This window comes from Xenopus laevis, chromosome 5L (assembly GCF_017654675.1).
Source record: "Xenopus laevis strain J_2021 chromosome 5L, Xenopus_laevis_v10.1, whole genome shotgun sequence".
Taxonomy (NCBI): domain Eukaryota; kingdom Metazoa; phylum Chordata; class Amphibia; order Anura; family Pipidae; genus Xenopus; species Xenopus laevis.
This window is the reverse complement of record NC_054379.1, coordinates 112513285-112528200: the sequence shown is the minus strand read 5'-3', so window position 1 is coordinate 112528200 and position 14916 is coordinate 112513285. Positions and strand designations below refer to the sequence as shown.

General features: G+C 37.7%; 1 protein-coding gene across 2 annotated transcripts in view; it reads left to right on the top strand.

The window, feature by feature from the left end:
- LOC108716979 (guanine nucleotide exchange factor DBS) overlaps nt 1-14916 on the top strand; it is a 201492-nt gene that overhangs the window by 155042 nt on the left and 31534 nt on the right. For both annotated transcript variants that reach the window (XM_041563266.1, XM_041563267.1), the window contains exons 20-24: nt 329-421; nt 5381-5506; nt 7180-7401; nt 10992-11084; nt 11190-11268. In XM_041563266.1, coding sequence (XP_041419200.1) covers nt 329-421; nt 5381-5506; nt 7180-7401; nt 10992-11084; nt 11190-11268 — 613 coding nt within the window. The remainder of the gene's footprint in view (nt 1-328; nt 422-5380; nt 5507-7179; nt 7402-10991; nt 11085-11189; nt 11269-14916) is intronic.

Sequence of the window (14916 nt, the reverse complement as noted above, 5' to 3'; positions counted from 1 at the left end):
GGCAGCACAACACATGTTGTGAACGTTTTACAAACCAGACAAGAAGCCCTAAAGGTATACCAAATATATCACAGATCCCACAAACAGGCATACAAAACAAACAATAATGTTGGTGGTGGACTCAAACTTCCGCACCCTTCTGTATGTTATTAAAAGTAGGTAATAACTGGGTTAAAGTTATTATTGAAGCATGTTTACCTGTCGATTACAAATTAAAGTTTGAACTGACATTGATATTTTAGTTTTGAACCTACAAATTTGATTTGGGGGACAAAACCTATTTACTCTTTTGCTATTCACCTTAACATGTATCTGTTTACTTTTAAAGGAATGCCAGCGTAGACTGGATCATAAGCTGTCTCTAGATGCTTATCTTCTTAAGCCTGTCCAAAGGATCACAAAATATCAGCTGCTTTTAAAGGTCATATTTTTAACTCTTGTTGGAATTAGATGTTACAGATGACGTTTTTTTAAAATGTGATTGCATCACTGCAGCATATACATGCTGATTTCAGAAAACTTAGTATACAGTAGGTATAGAAATATTGTATCTGCATCAAACAGCTCTTGTGATACATTTGTAACTCTGTGTAATGCAGTATCGCATGCAAAGTTTGTTTTGTTCTCAGCCCTTAGCAATAAATTTGCAGTTACAATGGAATGATTAAATCAAGTGTCTGTTTTGGTTACTAGCTGTTACAGGGATAGGCCAAAGTTTTTGTAGGATTCTGCAGTGCCAACTACAAACACTAACACTAATTCCAAACTAAATGTGAAAAATCAAAAGTCAGTGAAAAACATCATTAGGAATTCAGCTCTGCCTTTGGGATACTTGTTTTTTTTTTTTTTACATTTGCTGCTCCAGAGTGAGATAGATACATCTCGCTCAGCCAGTAAGTAACGAAGTGTTTTATGAAATGCATGTTAGCACAGTTTTATCTCTAACTGTGTGCATCATTAGGTTGAGGACTGCACTCTCATGCCAAGTTAGTTGGCACAGAGACGGTCCTTCCGACAGAGACGGCCCTTCCAAGGAGTGGATGGTCATGGCGGAACACTTTACAGTGGTCTCTTATCTTATATCCCATGTTTTGAACCAGATGAATATCAGATAACCAGCCTTTCACTCAGGCACAATCAATATAGGTGGTGAGATTCTCACCACATAAGATATGCTATGCCTAGGAATAGTATGACCAATGACTCACAAACTTTGCTCCGGTGGTGAGGTAATCTTGGGCAGTAGGTACTGGAACAGAATTCACAACAGGTTTTTTGGGCAGGGATACGTCCTTTTTGGGCAGCACCCCATAGAATTTAGCAATATGAAAGATATATCGTTGTTCCCAAGTATGGGACATCTACACTCGAATGATGAATCCTTTATGCCCAGTAATCTTCCAATAATTAAGTGAGGGTCCTATGTTGACATATATGAATATGTATTTTAAGTGATATAATAAAAGTTTTAGTTACAGGTGCCTCATTGCACTGGACAAGATTGACCATTGGCCATCTTAGCCTTAACTTGGGTGCCGGTTGCAGTTAGATTGGTGCCCTTTCTAGGGGGTAGTTTATGACTAAATCAGCTACTCTCTACTTTTTCAGCCCTGTGTATAGAGAACAGTGCTCATGAGCCCAGTGAATATATCTTGCATTGATTATTATTTTAGTCTGTTGTTATAATTATTATTCTTGAACCAACAAATGTATTTTTTAGCTGCAGTATTAGTGTTTAGCAGCCATCTTGGTGCATTGTGCCTGAGCTTTGACTGCTGCACAAGAGAACAGATTTGAGGCAGCTATTGCTTCTCCCCTTCCCTTTGTATTTTACCTTGACCCAATTGTGGGATTTCTCCTACTTGGGTGTTATTCTCATGTCTACCACTAGGGCACAGGGAGCACTTTTAGCAGTACAAACGATTTCTGACTTCATTTTGATCTCTACAATGCTAAAATCTTCTCCAGCCTTCAGGAAAGGGTACGGGGGTCTGGGGTGTCAGAAAGCATTGCCTCTCTTTGTATGTAATGTATTTGGTTCCCACTGCCTTTCAGTGTATTTATTGTATGTGGGGTTATGGTTCCCACTGCTTCTCATTGTATTTAATGTATTTGGCTGCCACTACTTTTCCCCCTCATTATATAATGTATTTATGATCTGGAGTTATTGTTCATAGAAGCCAGTGTGCCATTATTTATGGTGTGCATACAGTGTGTATATATCTATATCTCCTTTACTGTACAAGCTAAAACATAGTGCATTTTAGCTGGCAGAGAAATACTGGGAAGCAGTATAGGCAGCTTTGTCTGTTTGCCCCCTTGCTAACAATCAGGACAGTTGTACAAATGCTATTAGCCCATGGAGGCAGCTGAATCCTTCAGCAGAGTTATCAGGTAGCTGCTATCTGGTTACCGTCCCATTGTTCTGTTGATAGGCTGCTGATGGGCTGCTGGGGAGAGAAGGGAAGGGGTGATATCACACCATCTTGCAGTGTAGCAGTAAAGAGTGTCTGAAGAGTCACATGAGCTGAGGGCACCTGGGAAATGAACATAATGATTAGTCTTACGCCAAATTTCAACATTAAAAATTAAAAAAATCTGTTTGCTCTTTCAAAAAACTGATTTCAGTGCAGAAATTAGCTGGAGCAGTACTATCGATTTGAAAAAAACTTTTTTCTGTGACAGTATCCCTTTAAAAAGAGCTAAACCCTAAAATTGAATATGGCTAGGAATGCCATATTTTGTGTGCTAAACTTACTGCACCAGCCTACAGGTTCAGTATCTCTATTAGTATTTTCTCAGCCTTCAAATTCTCACCATCTTATATTTTGTTAGGAGTGTTAGTGACACGCACATGCTCAGTGTGCTCTTGGCAGCTGTTAAGAAGCTAAGCTTAGGGGGCCCATTCACTAAGTTCGAGTGAAGGAATAGAGGAAAAAAAGTTTGAATTTCGAATGGTCGAATATGGCTACTTCGACCATCGAATGGGCTACTCCGACCTTCAACTACGACCTTCGAATCGAACGATTCGAACTAAAAATCGTTCGACTATTCGATAATCGAAGTAATGTCTCTTTAAAAATTTCTTCGACCCCCTAGTTCGCCACCTAAAACTTACCGAGGCCAATGTTAGCCTATGGGAAAGGTCCCCATAGGCTTGCTAACACTTTTTTGATCGAAGGATAATCCTTAGATTTATGCATTAAAATCCTTCGAATGGTTCGATTCGAAGGATTTAATCGTTCGATCGAATGATTATTCCTTCGATCGTTCGATCGGAAGGAATTGCGCAAAATCCTTCGACTTCGATATTCAAAGTCGAAGGATTTTAATTCGCCAGTTGAATATCGAGGGTTAATTAATATAAGCTGATGCTAGTATATACAGTATATGTACAGTAAATTGTAAGTTGGTCCCTCATTTCAGGAAACCAAAAGCAAGCAAAGAGCATGTGCAGTGAATCAGCAGAAAATTATATGGGGGCATCTTCTTAGACACAAAACTTTACTGCTAAAGAGCTGTGGTTGCGTCGGGCTTGTACTTATACCTGAAACATAATGTACAACACCCTACTCCTTTAGTTAAACTTTATGTCTTCTTTAAGAACAATTGTAAGAGGAGAAGAAGGTAGTGTATCAAATTACTCTTCCAAGTTAAAAACTCTGTGTAATGAGTTCATTTTGGTGTGCCGAAATGCTTGATACCACAAGGAGTATGCACAATAAACATTGGCCTCCACCAAGGTTCTTTCTTTAGCACTGAAGACTGTCAAGTCGACAAGGTGCTGAATTATATCTCTAGTCTAGGATATCTTGATCCACAGCTCTGGTTCACTATTAACCACAACAGGAGAGAGGTAGATACTGGTATTAAATTGCCCTCCCAATGATCTTTACTTTTGTTTTCTGTAAAAACTACTTGTTACTATTTTTTGTTAATTCCTAGATGTTCCACAGACTTTTTGCAATCTGTTTCTATAAATACCCTATGACAAAAAGTTAAAGGGATACTGTCATGGGAAAAATTTTTTTTTCAAAACGCATCAGTTAATAGTGCTGCTCCAGCGGAATTCTGCACTGAAATCCATTTCTAAAAAGAACAAACAGATTTTTTATATTTCATTTTGAAATCTGACATGGGGCTAGACATTTTGTCAGTTTCCCAAGATGCCCCCAGTCATGTGACTTGTGCTCTGATACACTCTTTACTGCTGTACTGCAAGTTGAAGTGATATCACCCCCTCTCTTCCCCTCCTTCCCCAGCAGCCTAAGAACAGAACAATTGGAAGGTAACCAGATAATCAACACAAGATAACAGCTGCCTAGTAGAACAGCACTCAATATTAAAATCCAGGTCCCACTGTGAGACATTCAGTTACATTGAGTAGGAGAAACAGCAGCCTGCCAGAAAGCAGTTCCATCCTAAAGTGTTGGCTCTTTCTGAAAGTACACGACCAGGCATATGACCTGATATGGCTGCCTACACAACAATATTACAACTAAAAAAAATACATTTGCTGGTTCAGTAATGACGTTTTATATCGAAGCGTGAATTATTTGCAGTGTACACAGTGTAATGTAAATTAGAAATAAAAACTACATCATAAAAATCATGACAGAATCCCTTTAATTACTTTAAAATTAAAATCAAATCATCATTACCTGTCTCTATATAACTGTATGCCATAGAAACACAGATACACATAGCATAGAATACAACTCTTATTTTATTAATCACTTATTTATTAATCACTATGTTTAAAGGAGAAGGAAAGGTTAAAACTAAGTAAGCCTTAACAGAAAGGTCTATATAAATACACCAGTAAACCCCCAAAGTAATGTTGCTCTGAGTCCCCTGTCAAAAGAAACACTGCATTTCTTTCCTTCTATTGTGTACACATGGGCTTCTGTATCAGACTTCCTGCCTTCAGCTTAAACCTCATTGCCCTGGGCAAGAGCATGCTCCTCTTCCCCCCCTCCCTTCTCTACTGTAATCTGAGCCCAGAGCAGGGAGAGACTCAGGCAGGAAGTGATGTCACACCATGTTAATACTGCAGCTCCTATTCTAAACAAACAGAGAGTTTCTAGAGCTTTTTACTCAGGTATGGTAAAACATTCTACAGAATAAATATAGCATTCTAGCTTGCACTATTGCAGCTAATCTATTGGCAATAAAATGCCTCCGTAGCTTTCCTTCTCCTTTAAAATCTGATTTTGACTATAATGATTGGGTAATAATAGATTAACAGTGGGTCAATTATAGGATAATTGTAGGGCAACTATTATGTTTAAGGTGCTGTCATTGGTATTTGTATCGGGAAATTTATATTTATTTTGCTTGACTGTTGTTTTCATTTCTATTCCTGGTATTTATTGAATAGGAAATGTTGAAATGCAGTAAGAATTCTGAAGGGACAGCTGAATTAGAAGAAGCACTTGCCACGGTGTTGGACATAATTAAGTCAGTGAATGACTCAATGCACCAAATAGCTATTACAGGATATGAGGTAAGTTTAATTGTCACTAAAATGTATTAATTTTATTAACCTAGAAAATAAAAAACTTACTAATGTTGATTTGGCAGGACAGAGATGTCGACTTTTTTCTATTCTCTTTTACATCCAAACCATTGCAATCTCTTGGGTAGAATACATGCCAGGGCAGCTCTTGGGCATGGTGTGATAAATCAGACCTGGGGTTTCCCCATGCCTTTAAATAAAGCAACATCATTTTCTTTCCACACTCCAAAAACCTATAGGCAGGTTATCTGGTTTCTGATAATATTGATGATAGTATGTAATAGGGCCCTTATATTGTACTCCACTGTACTCCACTTCGACTTATGGATATAAATGTTTTATAATCTCTGTAACATGTTGTTCAATCATTTACCTACTGTACAAAGAGGAAATCAGATAAAATTTCAAATCCAATAAAATTTGATTAAATATTATACAAATTCAGCTTATGCCTGTACCTTTTTCTTGAAAATTGGCCTTGTCTATTACTTAAAGTAACAGTAACACCACAAAATGAAAGTGTTTCACAGGCATCTAAAGGAACATTGAAACCAAAAAACAAAAACATTTTAAAGTAATTAAAATATAATGTACTGTTGCCCTGCATTGGTAAAAGTTATGTGTTTAGAAAGACTAATATAGTTTATATGTATAGACTGTTGTGTATCCATGGGGGTAGCCATATAGGCTGAAAAATGAGAAAAGGCACAGGCTACTTAGCAGATAACAGATACGCTCTGTAATAGAATACAATGGTATTCTACATCGTTTATCTTTTTAATATAAACCAGTGATCCCCAACCAATAGCTCGTGAGCAACATATTGCTCTCCAACCCCTTGGATGTTGCTCTCAGGGTCCTCAAAGCAGGTGCTTATTTTTGAATTCCAACTTGAAAGCAGGTTTTAATTGCATAAAAACTTAGTATAGTCCCAAGCAGAGCCTCTTCTCGGCTGCTAGTGCACATAGGAGCTACCAAATATCCAATCACAGCCCTTATTTGGCACCCCAAGGGACTTTTTCATGCTTGTGCTGCCCCCTAACTCTTTGCTGCAAAAACACTACTATAATTTATTTAAAGAAGCTGTTGTGTTACCATATGGGTAGCCAATCAAGATGTTCAAGCTCAAGGTTTACACAGCAGATTATAGATAAATTCTGTAGAATACAGGGGGTGTAGCTTGAACATAGAAAGATAAAAGGGGTTAATTGCCATCATGAATGAAGAGGAAATCTTGAATTTTTGGATGGAAAAAAAACCCATGAATTTTTTAAGATTTATTATACCCCAAAGCTGCCAAAAAAACTCCATCTTAAACCTGTCGAGGTCATGTAGAAGTCAGTCCGATTTTTTTTTTGTAAGGAGCGATGATGCATGGTTCATGTGGCCTGTTATAGTATAAGAGTAGTTCCAGACCTACTAACGTGAAGGGCTACACTAACCAAATAATATGTTGTGAAGCAGTTGTCTCTATACACACAGAGGCATTTTAATTGTTGACAGTTTACTAAATTGGCTATGGCTACTGTTTTCTACATACAAAATCTTTATTGGTTAGTGACCTGCTACTTAAACAGTTTGTTGGGACCTCTTACTATTTACCATGTAGAGCTTATTGTTATCCTTAATGCACACTAATTAATCTGTATTTTTGTTTTTAGGGGGACCTGAATGAGCTTGGTAAGCTGCTCATGCAGGGCTCATTTAATGTGTGGACTGATCACAAGAAAGGGCACAACAAGGTAAAAGACTTGGCGAGATTCAAACCCATGCAAAGGCACATCTTTTTATATGCTAAGGCCGTGCTGTTTTGCAAGAAAAGAGAAGAGAACAGTGAAGGACATGAAAAGTCTCAATCTTACAGTTTCAAGCATATTCTGAAGGTAATGACTTGTCTGTCTCTATTCGTTGGCGGTAGAGTATATGCTTTAAATATTATAACACTGCTAAGACTAAGGGGTAGATTTATCAAGGGTCAAAGTGAAAATTTGAAGTAAAAACATTAGAATTTCAACCTATTTTTTGTGTACATCGACTAGGGAATAGTCCAAATTCGATTTTGAATTTGAAAAATTTGAATGTTCGAATATCGAAATTTATCATGTACCGTGTCTTTAAGACTTCGCCCATTCGCCATCTAAAACCTGACGAATTGCTGTTTCAGCCTATGGAGGACCTCCTAGAACCTATTTGGAGTCAATTGGTGGACTTTTTTAAAAAAAAAATACTTTGAATCAAATTCGATCGAATATGATCTTACTTCGTAAGATTGGATACAGCCTATTTTTTAAAAGAAATTTCAGTTGGTCTTTTTTTATTCGAAAATACTTCAAAATTTGACCCTTGATAAATCTGCCCCTAAGTATTCTGTTTTCTGCATATGGGGCCTTCTGATGTGTTACTATTGTATTCCAAAGGTAAATACCCAAATATGTATATTTAGAAAACATAATCAGCTTGCGGTATGCCACTTTAAAACAACTCATAATGATTTTATTCACATTTGTGTTTACATCTATATCCCAGAGATGCCACTCCATTATTGTAGTTAAAGAAGATGCTCCAGATATCAAAAGGCAGCCGTACCAATGGCACTGTTGCTGTGGATAACCATGCATAATATTTAAGACATTTTATGAGTAATTAAAGAGAATAAAGGGATTTGGACATAAATATGTCCCTAAACTGTTTTGAGCCATAGATATAAGAGTACTTGAGTGGCAGCATCACGGATTTAGCGTTTTATTATTTTCTTGTTCCTTTTTGATTTAAGCTGCATGTTGTCTGGCAACACTGGCAATGTCAAAAGCTCAGTGCTGAAAGGGTTAAACACAGTACCTTTCCCTGTGAAATAGCTTGACAAAACAGAGAAAAAGTAGCAATTTCTGTAACACAAGATCTTACTAAATTGTTCAACAGAATAAGACTGCTGCAATTATAAATAAATAAATGTTTAATCCTTTCTAATTCAACCAAATTGGAGAAAGGCTACAAAGCACATATAAAAATAGCAGCTATAGACAATCACATTTAACAAATAAAAACAAGATATTATGTAACTATGTTTCAACCACTTATTAACACCATAACTAAATGATTGTTCAGAGTATCTTTGAACACTGTTGCAAGAAATATCTTAAAATTGAGTTATATTGACAGGCCTGCGTGGAGACTCGTTCGTCATTTATAATATTTATTTTATAAATGATTATTTTGTTAATATTTAAAACTACCACTCGGATTGTGGGATAATAGTCCCTGCGGTTATTCACATATTTTAATCATCAGGTGTGGGCCAAGCTTCTAAATGAATATCTTTTAAGGGTGTTGCCTCACCTTCAGGGAACCCTTAGAGTTAGTATCACTGTGTGCAGGGGCGATTCTTGGTATAATGCCACCTGAGGCGGCCTTCTTTCGCCGCCCCCTTCCCTCCTCCCGGCACTAACCTTTATAGCACCGGAGAGGGCAGGGGCGGTCCGCGACGATACGTGCAGAGAGCGCGATAGCGCTCTCTGCGCTAGAAGAGCTGAATTTCCGGTTTGAAAACCGGAAATTCGGCTCTTAGTTACCAGGAGCGGCCAGGGGGGCGCTGCTGCCTGAGGCGAGTGTCTCAACTCGCCTCATTGGTGGAGCGCCCCTGACTGTGTGAACTTAACCCATAAATTGCAAGTGTGGCTATTATAACTATTAGCGCGTGTGTGTGTCAATTCCCTCCTATACATATAACCAAGGACTGTGGACTCTAAGGGGCAGATTTACTAAGCTCGAGTGAATAATTCGAATGAAAAAATATTCGAATCTCAAAGTAATTTTTTGGGTACTTCGACCATCGAATTGGTCAATTTCGATCGAATCGAATGATTCGAACGATTTAAAGTAAAAATTGTTCGACTATTTGACCATTCGATAATTGAAGTACTGTCTCTTTAAAAAAACATCGACTTCATACTTCGAATTGGTCAATTTCGATCGAATCGAATGATTCGAACGATTCGAAGTTAAAAATCGTTCGACTATTTGACCATTCGATAATCGAAGTACTGTCTCTTTAAAAAAAACTTCGACTTCATACTTCGAATTTGTCAATTTCGATCGAATCTAATGATTCGAACGATTCGAAGTTAAGAATCGTTCGACTATTTGACCATTCGATAATCGAAGTACTGTCTCTTTAAAAAAAACTTCGACTTCATACTTCGCCACTTTAAACCTACAGAAGTCCAATGTTAGCCTATAAGGACCTTCCCCAGCACTTTTCTAAGCTTTTTTTGATCGAACAAAAAATCCTTTGATTGATTGCTTAAAATCGTTCGAATCGTTCGATTTGAACGATTTTATCTTTCGATCCGACGATTTTTATTTGATCGCTCGATCGAACGTTTTGCGCTAAAATCCTTCGAATTTGATATTCGAATTTGAAGGATTTTACTTCGAGGGTTGAATTCGAGGGTTTTCAACCCTTGATAAATCTAAGTGTAGCATTATAAAGGTACCCCCTACATCCATAATTCTTCTATATATATATCTATATCTTTCCATAGCAAATAAAACAGTAGAAATAAATGTAATATAATTTAGCAGAGTTCATTTGTCAGGCACTCCTACCAGTGACTAAAATTTCCTGTGCATGCAAGGAATACCAGGGTACAGGTAAGAAGATACCAATGTGGTGCTCAGCTGAAAAGCACCACAGACTCTTACATTTTTTTTTATAGAAGAAGCATACTGACCTTGGCTATAATGGAAACATTTTTATTTGGGGATGACCCAGAAAATTTTCCTCTTCTTTAAATTTTAGGAAAATTACTTAGTTCATCTTTAAAGTGGACCCGTCACCCAGACACAAAAATCTGTATAATAAAAGTCCTTTTCAAATTAAACATGAAATCCAATTTCTATTTTTTATTAAAGCATTCATAGCTGTTGTAAACTCATTTAAAAATCTCAGCTGTCAATCAAATATTGTCTGCCCCGCCTCTATGCCTAGGCATAGAGGCGGGGCAGACCATTGCTTTCACTTTCCATTCAGCACTTCCTAGATGTCACTGCTCTCCACACATTCCCCCCAATCTCTTCACCGTTTAATTGTGTAACCAGGGCATGAGGAAGGACATCAGGTCCCCCATTCTGGTGCAGAAACAATATTCTGAGATGATGCAAGGCTTTCCTTAATAACAGTGTGCACAAAATGGCTCCTGCCTGCTTGTTATAATTATGAGTTTCCACTCTGAAGGAAACAAGATTCAAATAATTTATACAGTGTAATTAAAGTTCATTTTGCTTGACTAATGTGATAAGATAGGATTTTGAATAATTTTTTTGGATGACGGGTACACTTTAAGGTATAAGGACCCTTTAATGAAAAATAAGAAAACCTTGCTGTACAATTTGTGGTCCTGTATCAGGAACACATACCATTGTCCTTATCTGGATGTCAGAGTTGATGGAGTAACAATTTGTTTTCTGTTACTAGATGAGTTCAGTTGGCATCACTGAAAATGTTAAAGGAGACAATAAGAAGTTTGAAGTATGGTACAATGGCAGAGAAGAAGTCTACATCATTCAGGTACTGTGTTTTATTAAAGCACCAAATGATTTACTTTTCTCATGTCAAACCTTGGATCAATGGAACGCAATGCTTCAGTAATCCCCAACTTTAAATCTCCTGTAGGCATCAACTGTAGAGCTGAAAAACCTTTGGGTTTCCGAAATCAGAAAAGTCCTTACAGGACAACTGGAAGCGTGCAGAGGTACAGTATTTGCAGTCTTTCCCTTATTTAAAGTGACTGAAAATAGCAATGTTTTTAGTACAGGTATGGGACCTGTTATCCAGACTGCTCAGGACCTGGAGTTTTCCGGATAACAGATCTTTCCGTAATTTTGATCTTCATACCTTAAGTCTACTAGAAAATCATGTAAACATTAAATAAACCCAATAGTCTGGTTTTGCTTCAAATAAGGATTAATTATATCTTAGTTTGGATCAAGTACAAGCTACTGTTTTATTTTTACAGACAGAAAGAGGTTTGATTTCTCCACAGCAGTTCAGCTCCGACTTATAATGCACCAGGTGTTTATGACACACAAAGACTGAAAGGCCATTTCACTTATCGGAATAGTAGTAAACTGGCTTATAGTAAAAGAAACACATTCCATTGTGGGTCTTTGAGGCATAGCTCTTCATGCTACATATGAAGTAAGAAATGTGTGTCTTTTGTTGCTTTTTAACAGTGATAACCACATATTTGTGACATTTGACTTCTCTGCTTTGTCAGAAGGTAATAAGATTAAAGTGTGATTGCTCCAAAACAAACTTGTAATGTACAAAAACGAAATAGTTGTCATGCACAGATGGGGTTTTATTCGGATGAGGCAAAAAAAACAAACACACAAAATATTTCTACTCTATGTATAGTGGTCAAAAGAACACAATGAAACCTATATTTAGCCTTCTGTAACTTGAAACCTATTCTTGTATTTATTATGTAGTCTCACTTTAGCAATAACTAGGTAAGGTCACCTGGGTTATTTTGTCATCCTGTGTCATCAGGAAAAGAAAACATCAAAACCCATGCTAATCATTTTATAGCATCAACTCTGTTTGTGTGCCACATAAGCACCACTGTTTGCATAGTTGGTTGCTAGGAAGAGTGCTTGTACCAGGTCTAGCGACCCACAGTAACCAATCAGTGTAAAAAGGCCCCCTAAATACTGGGTTTCTGACTATAACCTGTCAGGCTTTCCTTACCATGAACCAACATATAAAGCCCCCCAAATACCAGGTTTGTGACTATAACCTGTCAGGCTTTCCTTTGCTATGAACCACTGTATAAAGCCCCCCTAAATACCGGGTTTATGACTATAATCTGTCAGGCTTTCCTTTGCTATGAACCACTGTATAAAGCCCCCCTAAATACCGGGTTTGTGACTATAACCTGTCAGGCTTTCCTTTGCTATGGACCAGCATATAACATATGAAAGACTCTGGTAATTTAGGACATGCAAGTTTATTATTCCTATAATCAACTGATACAATTGCAGCAAGTCACCATAGTGTACATTAAATCTTATAATAAAAGAAGCATGCAACATACAAGGCTTATAAGGTATATCCTAACTACTCTAACCTAATGTCTTGGAATGCGTGCATATAGAGTTATGTCTAGGTGGCTATCCTTAAAGGTATTTCTCCAGATACATCACCTGTTCCTTCTTCCTTGGTTTCTTCTTCTGTGTGTAGACCAAATGGAGGAGCTTCCAGTTATAGCTCTTTGCCCTCCATGACAACCAGGCCGTAGCCCACTACAGTTTGTTTGTACACATCCTGTAACCAGGATGAAACACTGTCCAGTTACATAGTTAGTTACATAGTTAAATTGGGTTGAAAAAAGACAAAGTCCATCAAGTTCAACCCCTCCAAATGAAAACCCAGCATCCATACACACACCCCTCCCTACTTTTAATTAAAATTCTATATACCCATAAATATACTAACTATAGAGTTTAGTATCACAATAGCCTTTGATATTATGTCTGTCCAAAAAATCATCCAAGCCATTCTTAAAGGCATAAACTGAATCAGCCATCACAACATCACCCGGCAGTGCATTCCACAACCTCACTGTCCTGACTGTGAAGAACCCTCTACGTTGCTTCAAATGAAAGTTCTTTTCTTCTAGTCTAAAGGGGTGGCCTCTGGTACGGTGATCCACTTTATGGGTAAAAAGGTCCCCTGCCATTTGTCTATAATGTCCTCTAATGTACTTGTAAAGTGTAATCATGTCCCCTCGCAAGCGCCTTTTTTCCAGAGAAAACAACCCCAACCTTGACAGTCTACCCTCATAATTTAAGTCTTCCGTCCCTCTAACCAATTTAGTTGCACGTCTCTGCACTCTCTCCAGCTCATTTATATCCCTCTTAAGGACTGGAGTCCAAAACTGAACTGCATACTCCAGATGAGGCCTCACCAGGGACCTATAAAGAGGCATAATTATGTTTTCATCCCTTGAGTTAATGCCCTTTTTTATGCAAGACAGAACTTTATTTGCTTTAGTAGTCACAGAATGACACTGCCCAGAATTAGACAACGTGTTATCTACAAAGACCCCTAGATCCTTTTCATTTACGGAAACTCCCAACACATCGCCATTTAGTGTATAACTTGCATTTATATTATTTTTGCCAAAGTGCATAACCTTGCATTTATCAACGTTGAACCTCATTTTCCAGTTTGCTGCCCAGTTTTCCAGTTTAGACAGATCACTTTGCAAAGTGGCAGCATCCTGCATGGAACCTATAGTTCTGCACAATTTAGTATCATCTGCAAAAATAGAAACAGTACTTTCAATGCCCACCTCCAGGTCATTAATAAACAAGTTGAAAAGCAAGGGACCTAGTACAGTGCCCTGCGGTACTCCACTAACAACACTGGTCCAATTAGAAAATGTTCCATTTACCACCACTCTTTGTAGTCTATCTTTTAGCCAGTTCTCTATCCAGGTACAAATACTATGTTCCAGGCCAACATTCCTTAATTTAACCAGTAACCTTTTGTGTGGCACTGTATCAAATGCTTTAGCAAAGTCTAAGTAAATCACATCCACTGCCATCCCAGAATCAAGGTCTCTACTTACATTCTCGTAAAAAGAAATTAAGTTAGTCTGGCAAGATCTATTACGCATAAAACCATGCTGGCACAAACTCATAGTATTATGATTTGCTATGAAGTCCAGTATCTTATCCTTTATTAACCCTTCGAAAAGCTTTCCTAATACTGACGTCAGACTAACTGGCCTATAGTTTTGAGGCTGAGAACGGGATCCTTTTTTGAATAGAGGCACCACATTAGCAATTCGCCAGTCTCTCGGCACTATGCCAGATCTCAATGAATCCTGAAAAATTAAGTAAAGAGGTTTGGCAATCACAGAGCTAAGCTCGCTAATTACCCTGGGATGAATACCATCTGGCCCTGGACCTTTGTTAATCTTAACATGTTCAAGTCTCTTTTGAATTTCTTCATGTGTGAACCATGCATCATTAGTTGTATTACTAGAATTGGGAGTGTTAAGAAGGAAACCTTCACTTACTGGTTCTTCATTTGTGTAGACAGATGAAAAATACGAGTTCAGAATCTGCGCTTTTATTTTGTTTTCATCAACCAGCTGACCCCCCTCTGATAGTAAGGGTCCCACCCCTTCCTGCTTCATTTTTTACTATTGACATATTTAAAAAATAATTTTGGATTTTTTTACTGCTTGCTGCAATATCCTTTTCTATAGCAATTTTAGCTTGCCTTATAGCTTCTTTGCATGATTTATTGGCCTCCTTGTACCTTATAAATGTTTCGGCTGTACCAGCTAACTTGAAAGCCTTAAAAGCACGTCTTTTCTTACCCACCT